The 19,285-nt window shown below is 39.2% G+C and overlaps 2 protein-coding genes across 3 annotated transcripts in view; one reads left to right on the top strand and one right to left on the bottom strand.

The window, feature by feature from the left end:
• The window catches only part of LOC127442933 (uncharacterized), a 235,004-nt gene that overhangs the window by 201,083 nt on the left and 14,636 nt on the right, over positions 1–19,285 (bottom strand). The gene's annotated exons all lie outside the window — the stretch shown is intronic.
• LOC127442926 (gastrula zinc finger protein XlCGF8.2DB-like) overlaps positions 8,192–19,285 on the top strand; it is a 32,775-nt gene continuing 21,681 nt past the window's right edge. Inside the window, exons 1-4 of one of the 2 annotated variants that reach the window (XM_051701322.1) lie at positions 8,192–11,058; positions 11,369–11,553; positions 14,685–15,655; positions 18,216–18,439. In XM_051701322.1, coding sequence (XP_051557282.1) covers positions 11,469–11,553; positions 14,685–15,655; positions 18,216–18,308 — 1,149 coding nt within the window. In that variant the 5' untranslated portion in view covers positions 8,192–11,058; positions 11,369–11,468 and the 3' untranslated portion in view covers positions 18,309–18,439. Of the gene's footprint in view, positions 11,059–11,368; positions 11,554–14,684; positions 15,656–18,215; positions 18,440–19,285 lie in introns of those variants that run through there. The other variant, XM_051701323.1, reaches the window with a different exon arrangement.

Here is a 19,285-nt window from a genome sequence, read left to right as displayed (position 1 = left end):
GGAAGACATACTCAATACAGTAAAAGGGGAAGGTATTCTGGTAGGAGAGTATATAATCGATTAAAAAAAGATATGGAAATATGGATAAAATAAATATAGTAGAGTTATTTATTGATCTGGATTGTGAGGGGCTAGTGTGAATGCCAGAGAAGCAAACCACACAGCGCTGGGGAGGGAAGAGGAGGTTTAGTGTTTATGTGCCGTGCTAACAATAGGTGGTGGTAATGCACTTGTTAAGATGTGATTCGCCACTAAACAGTAGAAGAAGAAGAAGGCGGTAAGCAAGTTGTGTTTGTTTTTTGAGTGTTTCAGCATTTAAGTGTTTGAGCATTTAAAACCATGCAAAAAGTTAAAATGTGGTTTGGTTTAGCCGAATTCATATTTTTTTCAGTAACCGAAGTTCTTGTCTTCAGATCTTGAAAACGCTGTGTTTCTTTTTGTGTAAGCTAAGTGAAGAAAACGGAATAAACTAAATAAAACTAAATCGAAACATCTCTCCTCGCTTAAAAGTTTGGACCAGTCCAGGTGCTTTGACAGGACAGCCCTTACGAAAATTAACCATGATTTTACTGTAGTAATACTCTGTTGTAATAATAATACTGTAGTGTCTATGATAAACGTGGTTTTACTACAGTAACACTGTAGTGTCTATGATAAACGTGGTTTTACTGCAGTAATACTGTAGAGTCTATGATAAACGTTGTTTTACTACAGTAATACTGTAGTGTCTATGATAAGCGTGGTTTTACTGCAATAACACTGTAGTATCTATGATAAATGTGGTTTTACTACAATAACACTGTAGTATCTATGATAAATGTGGTTTTACTACAATAACACTGTAGTATCTATGATAAATGTGGTTTTACTACAATAATACTGTAGTGTCTATGATAAACGTGGTTTTACTGCAATAACACTGTAGTATCTATGATAAATGTGGTTTTACTACAATAATACTGTAGTGTCTATGATAAACGTGGTTTTACTGCAATAACACTGTAGTGTCTATGATAAATGTGGTTTTACTACAATAATACTGTAGTGTCTATGATAAACGTGGTTTTACTGCAATAAGACTGTAGTGTCTATGATAAACGTGGTTTTACTGCAATAAGACTGTAGTGTCTATGATAAACGTGGTTTTACTGCAATAATACTGTAGTGTCTATGATAAATGTGGTTTTACTACAATAACACTGTAGTGTCTATGATCAACGTGGTTTTATGGCAATAATACTGTAGTGTCTATGATCAAAGTGGTTTTAATACAGTAACACTGTAGTGTCTATGATTAACGTGGTTTTACTGCAATAATACTGTAGTGTCTATGATAAACGTGGTTTTACTACAGTAACACTGTAGTGTCTATGATAAATGTGGTTTTACTACAATAACACTGTAGTATCTATGATAAATGTGGTTTTACTACAATAATACTGTAGTGTCTATGATAAACGTGGTTTTACTGCAATAACACTGTAGTGTCTATGATAAATGTGGTTTTACTACAATAATACTGTAGTGTCTATGATAAACGTGGTTTTACTGCAATAAGACTGTAGTGTCTATGATAAACGTGGTTTTACTGCAATAAGACTGTAGTGTCTATGATAAACGTGGTTTTACTGCAATAATACTGTAGTGTCTATGATAAATGTGGTTTTACTACAATAACACTGTAGTGTCTATGATCAACGTGGTTTTATGGCAATAATACTGTAGTGTCTATGATCAAAGTGGTTTTAATACAGTAACACTGTAGTGTCTATGATTAACGTGGTTTTACTGCAATAATACTGTAGTGTCTATGATAAACGTGGTTTTACTACAGTAACACTGTAGTGTCTATGATAAATGTGGTTTTACTACAATAACACTGTAGTGTCTATGATAAATGTGGTTTTACTGCAATAATACTGTAGCGTCTATGATATATATGGTTTTACTACAGTAACACTGTAGTATCTATGATAAACATGGTTTTACTACAGTAAAACTGTAGTGTCTATGATAAACGTGGTTTTACTACAGTAATACTGTATGATAAACAAGGTTTTACTGCAATAACACTGTAGTGTCTATGACGTGGTTTTACTGCAGTAACACTGTAGTGTCTATGATAAACGTGGTTTTACTGCAATAACACTGCAGTATCTATGACGTGGTTTTACTGCAATAACACTAGTATCTATGAAGTAGTTTTAATACAGTAACACTGGAGTGTCTGATAAATGTGGTTTCACTGCAGTAACACTGTAGTGTCTATGATAAATGTGGTTTTATGGCAATAATACTGTAGTGTCTATGATAAACATGGTTTTACTGCAATGATACAGTAGTGTCTATGATAAACGTGGCTTTACTGCAGTAACACTAGTATCTATGATAAACATGGTTTTACTGCAATAACAATGTAGTGTCTATGTTAAACGTTGTTTTACTACAGTAACTCTGTAGTGTCTTTGATCAACGTGGTTTTACTGCAATAATACTGTAGTGTCTATGGTCAACGTGGTTTTACTGCAATAATACTGTAGTATCTATGATAAACGTGGTTTTACTACAATAACACTTAGTGTCTATGGTCAACGTGGTTTTACTGCAATAATACTGTAGTATCTATGATAAACATGGTTTTACTGCAATAACAATGTAGTGTCTATGTTAAACGTCGTTTTACTACAGTAACTCTGTAGTGTCTTTGATCAACGTGGTTTTACTGCAATAATACTGTAGTATCTATGATAAACGTGGTTTTACTACAATAACACTTAGTGTCTATGATCAACGTGGTTTTACTGCAATAATACTGTAGTGTCTATGATAAACGTGGTTTTACTACAGTAACACTGTAGTGTCTATGATAAACGTGGCTTTACTACAGTAATACTGTATGATAAACGTGGTTTTACTACAGTAACACTGTAGTGTCTATGATAAATGTGGTTTTACTGCAATAATACTGTAGTGTCTGATCAACGTGTTTTTTTCCTGCAATAATACTGTAGTGTCTATGATCAAAGTGGTTTTACTGCAATAATACTGTAGTGTCTATGATCAACATGGTTTTACTACAGTAACACTGTAGTGTCTATGATCAATCAGAATCAGAATCAGCTTTATTGCCAAGTATGCTTACACATACAAGGAATTTGTCTTGGTGACAGGAGCTTCCAGTGTACAACAATACAAAAACAATACAAAAACAGCAGCAAGACATAAATAATAATAAAAAATAGTTATACACATATGTACATACATACACACAGACACACACATACACACATACACATATGTAATGCAATCTAATACAGATCTGTTATCTGTTATGTACAGTGCAAATACAAATCTATTATGTACAGTGCAGATGTTTTTTTTTTTTTTTTAGAGGAATGAAATGGCAGAAGAGGTTGGATGTGTTGGATAATTATAAAAAAAGACTAAACTGTTTATTGTACATAGTTATTGCTCAATGGGGCAATTTAATTGTTGATGAGATGGATAGCCTGAGTGAAAAAACTGTTCCTGTGCCTGACGGTTCTGGTGCTCAGAGCTCTGAAGCGTCGGCCAGAAGGCAACAGTTCAAAAAGGTAATGGGCAGAGTGAGTGGGTTCCAGAGTGATTTTTCCAGCCTTTTTCCTCACTCTGGAAGTGTATAGTTCTTTAAGGGGGGCAGGAGACAACCAATAATCCTCTCAGCAGTCTGAATTGTCCTTTGTAGTCTGCTGATGTCTGATTTCGTAGCTGAACCAAACCAGACAGTTATTGAAGTGCAGAGGACAGACTCAACGACCACTGAGTACTGTATCAGCAGCACCTGTGGCAGGTTGAACTTCCTCAGCTGGCGAAGGAAGTACAACCTCTGCTGGGCCTTTTTCACAGTGGAGTCAATGTGGGTCTCCTACTTCAGGTCCTGTGAGATGGTAGTGCCCAGAAACTTTAATGGCTCCACTGCTGCCACAGTGATGTTTAGAATGGTGAGGGGGTCAGTGTTGGGGTGTTCCTCCTAAAGTCCACAATCATCTCCACCATTTTGAGCGTGTTCAGCTCAAGGTTGTTTTGACTGCACCAGACAGCCAGCTGTTCAACCTCCCTTCTGTATGCAGACTTATCGTCATCTCGGATGAGGCCGATGACAGTGGTGTCATCTGCAAACTTCAGGAGCTTGACAGAGGGGTCCTTGGTGATGCAGTCATTGGTGTAGAGGGAGAAGAGTAGTGGGGAGAGCACACATCCCTGGGGGGCACCAGTGCTGATTGTACAGGTGCTGGAAGTGAGTTTCCCCTGTCTCACAAGCTGCTGCCTGTCCGTCAGAAAGCTGGTAATCCACTGACAGATGGACATGGGAACAGAGAGTTGATGTAATTTATTCTGGAGTATAGCTGGGATGATGGTGTTGAAAGCTGAACTGAAGTCCACATAAAGGATCCTTGCATATGTCCCTGGTCTGTCCAGATGTTGCAGGATATGATGCAATCCCATGTTGACTGCATCATCCACAGACCTGTTTGCTCGATAAGCAAATTGAAGGGGATCTAGAAAGGGTCCAGTGATGTTCTTCAGGTGGGCCAACACCTGTCTCTCAAATGATTTCATGACCACAGACGTCAGGGTGACAGGTCTGTAGTCATTAAGTCCTGTGATTTTTGGTTTCTTTGGGACAGGAATAATGATTGAGCATTTGAAGCAGCATGGGACTTCACACTGCTCCAGTGATCTATTGAAGATCTGTGTGAAGATGGGGGCCAGCTGGTTAGCACAAGATTGAAGACATGCTGGTGAGATGCCATCTGGGCCTGAAGTTTCCTCGTCTTTTGTTCCCTCACATCATCTTCACAGATCTTAAGTGCAGGTTGAGTAGCAGGAGGGGGGAGGAGGGGGGTTGCAGGAGGTGTTGGTGTTTGTGTGAAGTGAAGGTCAGAGTGGGTGTGGGGTGTGAGATTGGGCCTTTCAAATCTGCCGTAGAATACATTCAGGTCGTCAGCCAGTTGTTGGTCCACCACAGGGTTGGGGGTAGGAGTCCTGTAATTTGTGAGTTGTTTCATGCCACTCCACACTGATGCAGGTTCGTTAGCTGAGTACTGTATCAGCAGCACCTGTGGCAGGTTGAACTTCCTCAGCTGGCGGCTTCAGCTTCTCAGAGTATCTTCTTTTAGCCACTCTGATTTCCTTGTTCAGTGTGTTCCTGGCCTGATTGTACAAGACTTTATCCCCACCCCTGTAAGCATCCTCTTTGGCCTGACGAAGCTGCCTGAGCTCTGCTGTAAACCACGGTTTGTCATTGTTGAACTTTAAATAAGTCCTAGTAGGAATGCACATATCCTCACAGAAACTGATATATGATGTAACAGTATCTGTGAGCTCGTCCAGGTCTGTGGCTGCAGCCTCAAAAACACTCCAATCCGTGCAATCGAAGCAGGCTTGTAGTTCCCGCTCTGTTTCATTGGTCCATCTCTTTACAGTCCTTACTACTGGCTTGATTGATTTTAATTTCTGCCTGTAGGTTGGAAGAAGATGAACCAGACAGTGATCAGAGAGTCCCAAAGCTGCTCTAGGGACAGAGCGATATGCATCCTTTATTGTTGTGTAGCAATGATCCAGTATATTTGTGTCTCTGGTGGGGCATGTAATGTGCTGTTTGTATTTGGGCAGTTTACGTGTGAGATTTTCTTTGTTAAAATCCCCAAGAATAATAATAACTGAGTCCGGGTATTGTTGTTCCGTGTCTGTGATTTGATCAGCCAGCTGTTGCAGCGCCGCATTCAAACACGCGTGTGGCGGGATATAATCACTCACCAGAATAAATGAGGAAAACTCCCGTGGCGAGTAGAAAGGCTTACAGTTAATAAAGAGCTGTAATTAGGACAGCACATCTTCTTTAACGTTGTTACATCTGTACACCAACTTTCATTGATGTAAAATCCACCGCCTCTTGTTTTCCTGGTTAACTGTGTGATGCAATCTGCTCTGAACAGCTGAAAGCCCGGCAGATGTAATGTGCTGTCTGGAATGGCTTCACTAAGCCAGGTTTCTGTGAAGCACAAGGCAGCAGAGGTTGAAAAGTCCTTGTTTGTACGGGTGAGAAGATGTAGTTCGTCCATTTTCTTAGGAAGAGAGCGGAGATTCACTAGATGAATACTCTGCAGCACTGTTCGAACGCCGCGCTGACCAGTGCGCCGGCTCGCTTCCCTCGCCTGCTTCTCTTAAACAACACAGCTGCGCCTCTGACTAAAATGTCCAGCAAAGCGTCCAAATAGTCAAAAACCGGGAAAAGATTGTCTGGTGTGTGCTGCCGAATGTTCAGCAGTTCGTCCCTGGTAAAACTGATTGGAAAAAGATTACAAAACACAGGACAAACAAACAAAAACAACAAAAGAATTGGAGAGCTCCACACCTAGGCTGCCATCTGTGGCGCCATCTTGATTTTGATCATCATGTTGTAATTGACTGCAAAAAGAAAATGTTCCCAGAAAGGAGAAATGCAGGAGGCTTCTCTCTCAGCAGATTGTTTTCTCTGCTTGCCTTTTTCAACTACACACAACGCGTGTAGAACTGTAATGTCATCAAGTTGACCCTTGTGAAACACAGGCAGAGCATATCCATCTACAAATCCATACAGATGCATTAGCGGAGGTTGTAACTATGTCTGTCTGTTTGACGCTTTATTTTCTTGACCAAAACTTGTGCTCCAGATGCGTCATTAAACTTGAGGTGAACTGACCATGGTGCTAATGCTTCCCGAATCGTGGGTGGTGAACCGTACGGTTCGTTTTTTTAACCGAAAACCATTACACCCCTACTAGACACGCACAGTTACAACCTCTGCTAATGCACCTGAATGGATCTGTAAATGGATACGCTCCGCCTATGTTTCACGTGGGTCAACTTGATGACATCACTGTTCTACAAGCGTTGTGTGTAGTTGAAAATGGCAAGTGGAGAAAAAGAGACGCTGATAGAGAAGCCCCCTGCTTTATTCAAGTCTCATGTCTGGAAACATTTTCTTTTTGCAGTCAATTACAATAGTGATGGTCAAATGTTTTTTACAAAACAGGCACTGTTTGCAGACATCACTCGACACGAGTGCAGTATACTGGTAATACATCGACATATGATAATTTACGCCGAAATCACCGGGGAAAGATAGCGCATGGCACGCACAGGTCCGCAGATGAGCCGAAACTGCACACACTCCCTTTAGTTTTTAAGCAAGCACTCAGTGCTGATTCGGACAGGCATAAAACAATAACTAAAGCAATTGGGGTGTTCATTGCCAACGATATGATTCCCTACTCCGCTGATGAAGATGTGGAATTTCCGCATATGATTAAAACACTCGAGCTGCATCACAACATCCCTCACATCTATGTTAATAGCAATGTTCCTTCTACAGTGATGTACAGCTTCCGAATATTTAATATATGTGCAGAAGAGTTTGAAATGCATATTATGTCTATTCATTTAGTGTAATAGTGCAGGTATTAAGTTAAAATGGTGATTTATTAATGAGAGAAAAGGATTTTTTAGTTAAAGACCCAGTGAAAATTAACTATGGTTTTACTGTAGTAATATTGTAATAACCATGACTGCTGTCACCATGGTTTTCTTTGCAGAAATTATGGTTTTGATACAATTAACCATGGTTTTACCACACTAATACTGTAGTTTCCATACAGTAACCATGATTATACTGTATATTGTAAACATGACAGTAACCATGTTGATTTTGTGGTTACTATGTTTTTACTACAAATACTATAGTTAAACTATGTAAAACAATGACTTTTATTCAGGGCAAACCTGTTGAAGTGTTTGTTACCAAATAGAGTATTCTTACTTTGGATTTGGCAGTAATATTTTTTTCTGTACATTACAAATACCAAACCATACCGAAACCGTGACCCTAAAACCGTGATACAAACCGAACCGTGAGAAATTTGAATGTTACACCCCTAATTTCTGCTTCCCCGATCAATTCCATTTCATCAGCACTGTCTGAGGACAAAGTCTATATTCTCCATGTATAATGCCCTGTTGCGAGAGCAGATCTGCGCCATGGTTCAGTTGACCCGGAACGTGCATTGCACGTATCAATAGGAGATGTTTGTCACACCAGAGGAGAAGCTGATGCGGCAAGTTCATCAAAGGGCGTAATCGAACACCCCTTTGGCAATTTATGCAACCCACAACCACTGTGTTGTTGGTTCTGAGCAGAACATGAAAAACCCTGGACGACTGGCCGGAAAGCCATTAATACAGTGAGTAGTTCCAGTCAATTTATGTGCCAGGTTGTTTGAGCACCTGTAAAGGTCCTAAAGGCTGGGTGCCCATTGTACAGGGCTCATGTACCTTCAATCTTGGCCAGCACTGAAGGGGTCACATTTGCAGTAGTCCCAGCGGAGTGACCGCTGCTGCAGAAGAAATGAGGCCTAGAGAGACTGTTGAAAAAGCTTCAATGGAAACGGTTTTTGTTTTCCAGCTTGAATGTGTTAAAAAAACCAGAGAATAGAATGAATGTGTTCTTCTGTCAGGTGCACCAGCATAGAGACAGAGTCGAGATTCATGCCCAGAAATTTAATCTGGGGGCTGGGTTTTAACACAGTTTTCGACCAGTTGACTTTGAGTCCCAAAACTTAAAAATGTGCAAACAACAGGTCTCTGTGATCTCAAGCTTCTTCCTCTGACTGTGCTAAAAGTTACCAGTCGTTGAGGTAATTCAAAATGTGAATGCCACTCAGCCTTAGAGGAGCAAGCACCACATCGACAAGCTTTGTGAACGTGCGAGGAGCCAGGGACAATCCGAAGGGCAGGACTTTAAACTGGTAAGCAGTCCCCTCTAAGGAGAATCTCAAGAATGGCCTGTGATGGAAGTAGGCGTCTTTCTGGGCGATTAACACAAACCAGTCTTTAGTGTAAACATGAGACAGAATTTGCTTCTGAGTAATACATTTCAATGGAAACTTTGCGAATGTCTGGTTCAAGTGATTTCCCACCCACTGGGGAAAATTACGGTAAGTGTCTCACAAGAGCACATACTTGTCTCACTAATGAAGCCCAGTGACAAAATATCTCTGACATTAACACCAACGTGAACGATTGCAGCCCGCTGGAGTGAGCCGTAAATCGCCACAAAATAGGTGAGGCCGCTGGAGATAAAGAAGAGACGCAGGCTCAAGCTGGCGAAAATCACCCTCAAATTCTCTGCGCTCTGCATCCGTCCTCGCTAGATATAGGTAGGATAGGGGAACAGCATCGTCTTCCCTAGAAGCAAGCTGAGATCACGTGCTCGCAATAAACACTATCAATCTCAACAAGCATTGCATGCCTGGAAGGGATATTGTTAAACATAGCACCCCTCTCATAAACTGCAACTAGATTGCATCAGCATGTAGATTGCGCATGCAGATCATCACGGCCGTAATGGGCAGGCGAAGCCGCTTTAGATGAAGAGGAGAAAAGCAAAGCACGAGCCAGTGACAAATCATCCTCAACTTCTCAGCGCTCTATATCCTGTCCTCAAGTGCCTCCTTTGTGCAGTCCATTGGGAGCCGCAGAAGTAGTATGGCTGGAAGGGAGGGGACCGGCTTTGACTCTCAGAACAAAGACTGAACTGAGAGCAAAGCTTTTCGAGTTTTAAACACCCTTTATCAAAAACACAATTGCAGAAGGAGTATAGCGGAAGAAGAGGGGACCGGCTTCAGCTTTCAGAACAAAAACTGAGCTCTTTTACACTTGTGAAACAGGATACAAATACACACAAACCCAATCAGGCTGTAGCGCTAATGTTACACGCTACAGAAAATTCCAGTGATTCAAAGGATACTTTCTGTTGAGGCCCACAGGCTGCCCGTAGAATAATCTGGGCGCTGTGAAACAGTGAAAACAGCGAAGATGCTCATCCGTCCGCTGTCACACAAAAGGAAATTCCACACGCTGTTGCTCAATGGCGAAGAGTAAACGGCTAGAAAAAAACTCAGATCGGAGCACAAAGTGCTATCTGCCAATTTAAATTGGTGAGGTTTTAAAGAGTTTCAGTGATTGGTTACACCTGCGGAGCTAACCCAGGAGGGATAAATCAGGAGGGTATAGCTCTATGTTTAAGACATTTAAAACAGTGGTTTCCGAATAAACAAACTCTGAGGTGAAAAGATTATTTTATTTAATCAATTTAAAGTTGGTTTTAAAACATATATGGAGATTGTATGAATAATATACCCCGTTTACACCTGGTATTAAGATGCTTTTTTGCTGATCCGACCACATGTGGTCAGCGCTAAATACAGGTCTAAACTCTGTCTAAAACGTTTTGTCATCGGATCACAAAAACCACATACAAATGTGGTCAAAATGTTACAACCTACTTTAAAATGAAACAACCTTCTGATCTGAAACTTTTAAAAAGCGGATACATACACAATACACGAGACCTTCACAGATCTTCTACAGTGTGTCTGATATCAACAGATTAGAAGCACAAACACCTGAAGCTCCTTTAATACAGGTTATCCACTAAAATAACCAATAATTCTGCTTGACATGTTGCATTTGTGCTTAGATTAAATTTCAACCATCTGGGAGGTACAGTGCACCATTTTTTCGCACTTTATCTTTTTTTTTAACTTGTTCTTTAATATCATGCAGTAACACACTGACATAGTGATTGATGTATGTCGTCATGAAACAGAGACCCTACCCTCTAAATCCGAACACAAGTGGTCACAGGAGAAGCATTTACGCGACCAGGTGTAAACGGCAATGTGTCTTGCCTGACCACATGTGATCGGATCACTCGAGACGCATCTTAATACTAGGTGTAAACAGGTTCGTAAGGTCATGAGAGCAGTGCAAACATCAGTCATTGTTTATTCTGCACAATCTTTTTTAATGTACAAATACATTGAAATTGTGTTGTATTTTTGCATTTCTTTAATAAAAATAGTCAGAATCTGAACTGCTCTTTACACAGGGATACACAAATGCATGCTTTGATCCAGTCAAATGACATAAGGCCAATTTCTTTGTTACATTATCCCTGGAAAATCATTAGAAACTGAGGTAAGGTTGTTTATATTAAGTATTTAATATAAATTATACTTTAACAATAATTTTGCCCTGTGGCCACTGCCTTTGATAAAGGATAGACTGGAAGTTTCATTACAAAACAAACGTTCATTACTGGAACTAACCAGCGTGAAAAAGGTCTTGCAATATTGGATATCAAATATTATGAATGTTTGTAAAATTGCATGTAGATTACTTAACAATTCAGATTTAGAGCAGTGTTGCCTCCTGCATGTGACAAGTTAAAGCTGTCTTTAACCATATAAATTTGGTCATTATTATTATTATTATTTTTTTTTTACAGGTCTGTAGTCCTCAATTCCACACAGTAAATCATAACACACAATGGATTCAAACAAGTAGGAAACACTTCTGGTGTAACAACACCTTTAATTGCTGTAAAGATGGAGTTAATTAAAGAGGAGAGTGAAGACACATGTGATCCAGAACCATACAGAGTGAAAAACGAAGATACTGAGGAACAAAGAGGTTGGTGTCCATTCTGCATTCATCATTAATGACTGCTAAAGAACATTAAAGCTTCAGGGGGCCTCATTCATGAAACGAGCAGAACATATTTTTGTGTACATCGTTTGCAAAGCCATTCTGACTTAATTCACAGATTCATGAAAGTTTTCGTATTTTCAAAACGTTAGTCGGTACGGACAAAATGAACACCTGCTAATTTTGTGTAGATCATGCATAAGACATCTAAACATGTTGTTTTTCAGTAAAACTGCCATGACTACATTTTGATAGAAGTGAAATTAAATAAGTAATTACAAAAATTTACTAATAATTAAATGATTGAAATTAACCTTTAAAAAATAATAAACAAATGTAAACCATTTTATACAGTGCATTCAGACCCCTTAATTTTTTTCACATTTTGTTATGTTGCAGCCTTATGCTAAAAGGATTTAAATTATTTTTTTCACATCAATCTACACTCCATAACCCATAATGACAAAGCAAAAAACAGATTTTTGATAACTTTTGAAAAACTGAAATATCACATTGACATTGAAGTGTTCAGACCCTTTGCTATGACACTTGAAATTTAGCTCAGGTGCATCCTATTTCTCTGAATCAACTTTGAGATGTTTCTACACTTTGATTGGAGAGACCACCGGTAGCAAATTCAATTGTGGAAAGGCACACACCTATCTATATAAGGTTTCACAGCTGAAAATGCATATCAGAGCAAAAACCAAGCCATGAGGTCAAAGGAACTGCCTGCTGAGCTCAGAGACAGGATTGTGTCAAGGCACAGATCTGGGGAAGGCTACAAAAAAAATTTCGGCTGCATTGAAGGTTCCCAAGAGCACAGTGGTCTCCATAATTCTTAAATGGAAGAAGTGTGGAACAACCAGGACTTTTCCTAGAGCTGGCCACCTGGCCAAACTGAGCAATCGGGGGAGAAGGGCCTTGGTAAAAGAGGTGACCAAGAACCCAATGGCCACTCTGTTTGAGCTCCAGAGATCATGTGTGGAGATGGGAGAAACTTGAAGAAGGACAACCATCATTGCAACACTCCACCGATCTGGGCCTTAGGGCAGAGTGGCCAGACAGAAGCCTCTCCTTTGTGCAAGACACATAAAAGCCCACTTGGAAGGACTTTCAGACTGTGAGAAACAAGATTATCTGGTCTGATGAAATGAAGATTGAACTGTTTGCCTCAATTCCAAGCGTCATGGATCACTCATCACCTGCGCAATACCATCCCAACAGTGAAGCATGGTGGTGGTAGCATCATGCTGTGGAGGTGTTTTTCAGCAGCAGGGACGGGGGACTGGTCAGGGTTGAAGGAAAGCTGAATGCAGCAAATTACAGAGTTATCCTTAATGAAAGCCTGGTCCAGAGCGCTCAGGACCTTAGACTGGGCTGAAGGTTCACCTTCCAACAGGACAATGACCATAAGCACACAGCCAAGACAACAAAAGTGTGGCTTAGGGACAACTCTGTGAATGTCCTTGAGTGGCCCAGCCAGAGCCCAAACTTGAACCCAGTCAAACATCTCTGGAGAGACCTGAAATGGCTGTCCACCGAAGGTCCCCATTCAACCTGACAGAGCTTGAGAGGATCTGGAGAGAAGAATGGCAGAAAATCCCCAAATCCATGTGTGCAAAAATTGTCACATCATACCAAAAAATAATTTAGGCTGTAATCGCTACCAAAGGTGCTTCAACTAAGTACTGAGTTAAGGGTCTGAATACTTATGTCAGTGTGATATTTCAGTTTTTTCTTTTTAATAAATTTGCAAAGTTATCAAAAATCTTGAGTTTTGCTTTGTCATTATGGGGTATGAAGTGTAGATTGATTTGGGAAAAAAAATAATTATAATTTAAAGCATTTTAGCATAAGGCTGCAACATAACAAAATGTGAAAAAATGAAGGGGTCTGAATACTTTCTGAATGCACTTTATACTTATTTAGAAATTTGCTTGCATTTATTTATTTATAATTTTTTCCCCCAAATCTGCTTATCCTTTTCCAGCAGAAGTGCTTGACATGGGGTGAAAGTTTAATGGAAAGACGCAGTTTGCGTTTGATTTTCTCTAGAATTAATTAATGCCCTCTAAGTGACTGGTTGGAAGGGGTTTTTATTTTATTTTATATGAGCTCTATTATTTTGATTTTATAATTTAGTATAGGCATTGGTAAATCGCGTTCAGTTAATAATGTATGGTTAATGTTAATAATGTTAAACCCATAAATGGACACATCGTGGGCAGGTGCAAACACAATACAACGGGGGAAAAATAGAAAAGGCCCGCACATTGTCGTATAGCTTGCAAATCTAATATCTTACACCATTTTGGTCAAAGATCTTCTTCAGGCATTCTATTAATTTCTCTTAAGATTCTTCCAGCAAGTATATCACTGTTACCATCATGATTTAACTGTTTCACAAATTATGCTGGTAATGCGCTGCGAACTGAACCAGAGAAAGTTAATGGGTGGTGGACATCTTCCTGCCGGTTTGAACTGAAAATTTTACACTCATGTCAAACCATTTTTATTGACTTATTGAACTGTTTGATTCACAAAAGAGCCTTCGATGACAGCATAAACATGCAATGACAGTAAGTTCTCACTTTCTTTGAGATGCTATTGTGTTTGCTAAACCAAAATTTTGCGATGTGAGTGCATTTCCTCATAGATGTTAACAGCATTTACTAGCGAGTCTGGTGCCTTCCTTACATGCTGTTTTCATGGGCGTGGATTATTATAATTGTGAATGAACGTACAGACGCCTCCAGTTTACAAATGTTTCAAATTCATTAACATACACACGTTTTACTAACAAATCTGGGGAGAACGAAGCGTTTGTGAATCCGGTGGAAAGTTTTCGGGAAGGTCCATTTTATGCACGAATTACTCTGAATTTGCTCATATACAGTATTTACGAAAGTTTCATGAATGAGGTCCAGGGAGTTTACCAAATTTAGGGGTTCTATTTAAAAAACAAACATAAGAGCTGTTAAAAACATAGAAGCAAATAATAGACAGCAATATTATGCAGTATTATATTAGATTGTCTTGTGAAGGCTTGTTACATGTTCTGCACTGTCCCTCTTAAACTGATTCATTTTGTAATTTAACTTTGATCTATTTAGACCTTATGGTGAAAGAGGAAAGTCAAGAACTGAATGACATGGAGGAGAAACATCAGTATCAGGAACCTCATCATTTCAAATCTGGAGAAAAATCTTTTGGCTTCTCAGAAAAAAGAGTTCCTAGAACGGGAGTCAAAATGCCTTTCACATGCCATCAGTGTGGAAAGAGTTTCAAACAAATAGGAACACTTAATGTTCACATAAAATTTCACACTGGAGAGAGACCTTTTACTTGTCTTCAGTGTGGAAAGAGTTTCACACAACAAGGAGAACTGAAGCGTCACATAAAAATTCACACTGGAGAAAAGCCTTTCACATGCCCTCAGTGTGGAAAGGGTTTCAGACAACAAGACGATCTTAAGCAGCACATAAGAATTCACACTGGAGAGAGGCCTTTCACATGCCATCAGTGTGGAAAGAGTTTTATTCATCAAGGACAACTGAAGCGTCACATAAGAATTCACACTGGAGAGAAGCCTTTCACGTGCCCTCAGTGTGGAAAGAGTTTCACTCAACAAGGACAACTGAAGTGTCACATAAAAATTCACACTGGAGAGAAGAATTTCACATGCCCTCAGTGTGGAAAGAGTTTCATTCAACAAGGACAACTGAAGCGTCACATAACAACTCACACTGGAGAGAAGCCTTTCACATGCCCTCAGTGTGGAAAGAGTTTCACACTACAAGGAGAACTGAAGCGTCACATAACAACTCACACTGGAGAGAAGCCTTTCACATGCCCTCAGTGTGGAAAGAGTTTCACACAACAAAGTGCTCTTAAGGATCACATAAGAATTCACACTGGAGAGAAGCCTTTTAATTGTCATCAGTGTGGAAAGAGTTTCACACATCGAAGTGTTCTTAAGCATCACTTAAGAATTCACACTGGAGAGAAGCCTTTCACATGCTCTCAGTGTGGAAAGTGTTTCGCACAACAAGTACAACTGAAGCGTCACATAAGGATTCACACGGTAGGTTAGCCTTTCACATGCCCTCAGTGTGGAAAAAATGTCTGACATATTTTTCCACTATGAATTTTTGGGTGCTGCTACAAAAGTTTTTGGTACTACATGTCAAGAGTGCATAGTAGAGAGAAGCCAAACCTTTGCCCTTCATGTTGAAGTAGTTTCAATGCAATCTAAACGTTTATATGAAAAAGTGTTGTCCAAAAAAAGTGGCAGAAATGAGCAAAGTTAAAGGGGTAGTGCACCCAAAAATGAAAATTCTCTCATAATTTACTCACCCACATGCCATCCCAGATGTAGATGACTTCCTCTCTTCAGCAGAACACATTTGAAGAAAAATAGAATAATATCTCAGCTCAGTTGGTCCTGATAATGGATGTGGATGCTAACACGATTTTTGATGCTCCAAAAAGCACAGACAATCAGCATTAACGTCATTCATACGACTCCAGTGGTTAAAATGTATTGAAAAATAAAGCAATATGTTCGCTTTTGGTGTGAAAAATTTCAATATTTAAGTACTTTTTAACTATAAATAATCGCTTCTGTTAAGCAGCGGTATGCGCGTTCACTAGAGCGCTGAGGTCATGCAGTCTCTCGTGTGATGTAGTGCTGTTGGCATGTTCACGCGAGAAGTGACGCATACACGACTCGGAAGAGCCTCGCTGTTAAATAAAAACATATACAAGTAGACTTTTTTCTGGCTTTATTTTCATATAGTAACCCACAATGTTCAAGTGGGGAAAAAAATCTCAAAAATACTCAAAATGAATAATAATAATTAGTGCTGTCAGTCGATAAATGTTTTTTAATCGCGATTAATCACATTTTTTTTTAATCGCACATTTTGAAAGTGCTGAAATTTGACACTATATATACTTTTCCTGTCAATATGCATTTATTTCCATCTTAGGAAAGAAAACCAAACAAAATGTAACAATATAATTGTCACACCTACATCGGTCTCCCCCTCATCCACTATCATCCGTTCCAACTCACCAGCATTCTAATCAGCAACACCTGCCTCTAATTACTCACTCATTAAGGACTCTAGTTATACTCTCCACTCACGTCCACACTTTACCTGCGTCCCAACTGAAACTTATCCACCCTAAACAGTACCCAAGATTAGAATTAGGGTGTCCCATATCATAGTATGTGGAAATGAGTGTCCCAAAAATGCCCAGATGGTCTATTTCTGGTAAATTTTCGAAGTGCAGATTCATGAACACTCTTTCGATTTATTTTGTCATTTATTGTATCACTGAAATACAGCAGTCAGATTCTCTTTCAAGAGACTGTTTTATTGATGTAAACAATATGTAACACTAATAAAGGAAAAAACAAGACAATAAATGAAGTGATCCAGCACAAAGTCATTCAAGTGTTCAGTCTTTCAGACTTGATATAACATTCAGGTTATGTAGATAAAGATTTGTACTTTATTTGATGAATCACATCTTTAACTTGAAATATAACTGTTATCTGTGCTAGATTTCATCTGCAACACATTGTGAACATCACACATTAAATAGCGATAACAATAGGAAAAGAGATACATTTGGTTTGCATTAACTACACATTACTACATTCATTATTATAGTAATACATCAGCTGCTCTCCACAAGAAACTATCCGTGACATCTTGAAAGATATGCTGTTTCTTCTCCAATAAATTAGGAAGTATCGCAAATGAAATGCAATGAATAATGATGAATGAATGATAATAAAAATGAACTGAGGAATGTGCAGGTCATGATAAATGTTACAGGATGATGGACAGGTCAGTGTACGGGGACAGGATACAACTAACAATGCGACTGTAGGTTTTTTTTTGTTTCAAGGCGCGATTTAATGACGTGGTAGTATGTCCCTGTCATGTGTATTTTGTTGGTTCATGTTTTTCATGTCTTTTATTTTGAAATTCTAGTTCCTGTTTCATGTCATGTGGTTCCCTTGTCGTGTGATTTCATGTTTCCCTCCATGTTCATGTGTCTTTTCATTGGTTTATTGTCTTATCTTGTTTAGAGTTCTTTGTGTTTATTGGTTATCCTTGTCATGTGTTCTCCCATGTTCATGTATTTAACCCTCATGTTTTCCATTGTTCATGGTCAGGTGTTGTTTGTGAATGTAACTTTGTTGGATAGTTTAAGTTTATGTCAAGTTTATGTCAAGTCAAGTTCATGTTTATGTTTTATTCACGTTTGTAGTTAGGGTTTCTGGATATCACTTTTGTTAATAAAATTGCACTTGGGTTCTTAACTCCATCGTCTTTGTCATTGCCAGCGCCAGCAACAACGTTAGTCCCAATTCTTGAACACTTTTTTGATACACTAAAAAGTAGACACTTTTCCATAACAAAAATAGTGCACACTTTATGGGCATGTAGGCAAATTGAGACGCAGCAATTGTCTAGTCTCGTCAGCTGTTTGTATAGACCGCACTATGCTTAGCTCCTAGAAGCTAAGTGTTTATTCCTATTTTTCCTTGTTGTCAGTTTGTTTATCCTGTTATTCACTTGCCTGTTGTGTCCAATGATTTGTGTGAATGTCCTTGAGTGGCCCAGCCAGAGCCCGGACTTGAACCCAATCGAACACCTCTGGAGAGACCTGAAAGTGGCTGTCCACCGATGGTCCCAATCCAACCTGACAGAGCTTGAGAGGATCTGCAATTGCTGCCAAAGGTGCTACAACTAAGTATTGAGTTAAGGGTCTGAATACTTATGTCAATGTGATTTTTCTTTTTTAAAGATTTTAAAAGATATAAAAAAAAAAAAAATCTAGTTTTTGCTTTGTCATTATGGGGTATGGAGTGTAGATTGATGTGGGAAAAAAATAAATAAAAAATTATTTCTTTATGTGTGGTCATTAGCCATAAACTTTTGGGTGGGTGTGCTAAGAGTAAATAATCAAATCAAATCACTTTTATTGTCACACAACCATATACACAAGTGCAATAGTGTGTGAAATTCTTGGGTGCTGTTCCGAGCAACATAGTAGTCGTGACAGTGATGAGACATATACCAATTTACAATAAACATCAGATTTACACAACACAATTTAAAATATAATATACACATAATTACACATAACACAATATACAAATAATTACATACAATGTACAGTATACAATACACACAATATAGAATACACATTATACAATAAAAATAGTATATATAGTATATATAAAATATACTGTAGGTTGTATTGTACTGTATTGACATTCAGGCTGTCGGTTGATAGTAAGTTGCCAGTGTGCTGTTAAGAGAGAATATAATTTATGACAGTCCGGTGTGAGATATAAGAGTAATAAAGTGCAGTGCTGATATATTTTGATCGTGAGAGATCAAGAGTTCAAAAGTCTGATCGCTTGGGGGAAGAAGCTGTCATGAAAGTCGGCTGGTGTGGGTCCTGATGCTGCGATACCACCTGCCTGATGGTAGCAGTGAGAACAGCCCATGGCTCGGGGTGGCTGGAGTCTCTGATGATCCTCCGAGCTTTTTTCACACACCTCCTGGTATATATGTCCTAGAGGGAGGGAAGCTCACCTCCGATGATGTGTCTGGCAGTTCGCACCACCCTTTGCAGGGCTTTGCAGTTGTGGGCGGTGCTATTGCCGTACCAGGCAGAGATGCAG

The sequence above is a fragment of the Myxocyprinus asiaticus genome, chromosome 6 (assembly GCF_019703515.2).
Source record: "Myxocyprinus asiaticus isolate MX2 ecotype Aquarium Trade chromosome 6, UBuf_Myxa_2, whole genome shotgun sequence".
Taxonomy (NCBI): Eukaryota; Metazoa; Chordata; class Actinopteri; order Cypriniformes; family Catostomidae; genus Myxocyprinus; species Myxocyprinus asiaticus.
This window is presented reverse-complemented; position numbering and strand designations above follow the sequence as displayed.